This window comes from Eimeria mitis, genomic scaffold (genome assembly GCF_000499745.2).
Source record: "Eimeria mitis Houghton genomic scaffold, Emh_scaff649, whole genome shotgun sequence".
In the NCBI taxonomy this organism is placed as follows: Eukaryota; Apicomplexa; class Conoidasida; order Eucoccidiorida; family Eimeriidae; genus Eimeria; species Eimeria mitis.
In genome coordinates, this window is record NW_013574647.1 from 14,504 (window position 1) to 14,827 (window position 324).

Sequence of the window (324 nt, forward strand, 5' to 3'; positions counted from 1 at the left end):
AGCCAGGGAGCCTCTCCTGCTGCCCCACCAACTGCGCCGAATGCGCAACTGCAGCAGCAGCAGATGCTGCAGCAGCAGCAGCAACAGCAGCAGCAGCAGACGCAGGATAACAGTAAGCAGCAGGAGGTTACCCCGGTGCAGCAGCAGCAGCAGCAGCATCAGGATGCTCAAGAGCAGCAGCAGCAAGTAGTTGAGCCTTGTGGGCTGCAGGAGCAGCAGCAGCAGCAGCAGCAGCAGCAGCAGCAAGCGGCGGTGCAGCAGCATCCAAAGCCACTGCAGCAGCAGCAGGTACAGCAACAGAAACGGCTGCAGCAGCAAAGTCAG

General features: G+C 61.1%; 1 protein-coding gene across 1 annotated transcript in view; it reads left to right on the plus strand.

Moving 5' to 3' along the window:
* EMH_0018670 (uncharacterized protein) overlaps window positions 1-324 on the plus strand; it is a gene marked incomplete at both ends in the record, with an annotated part of 2,103 nt that overhangs the window by 897 nt on the left and 882 nt on the right. The window contains one exon of the mRNA XM_013501192.1: window positions 7-288. Within this exon, the coding sequence (XP_013356646.1) occupies window positions 7-288 (282 nt within the window). The remainder of the gene's footprint in view (window positions 1-6; window positions 289-324) is intronic.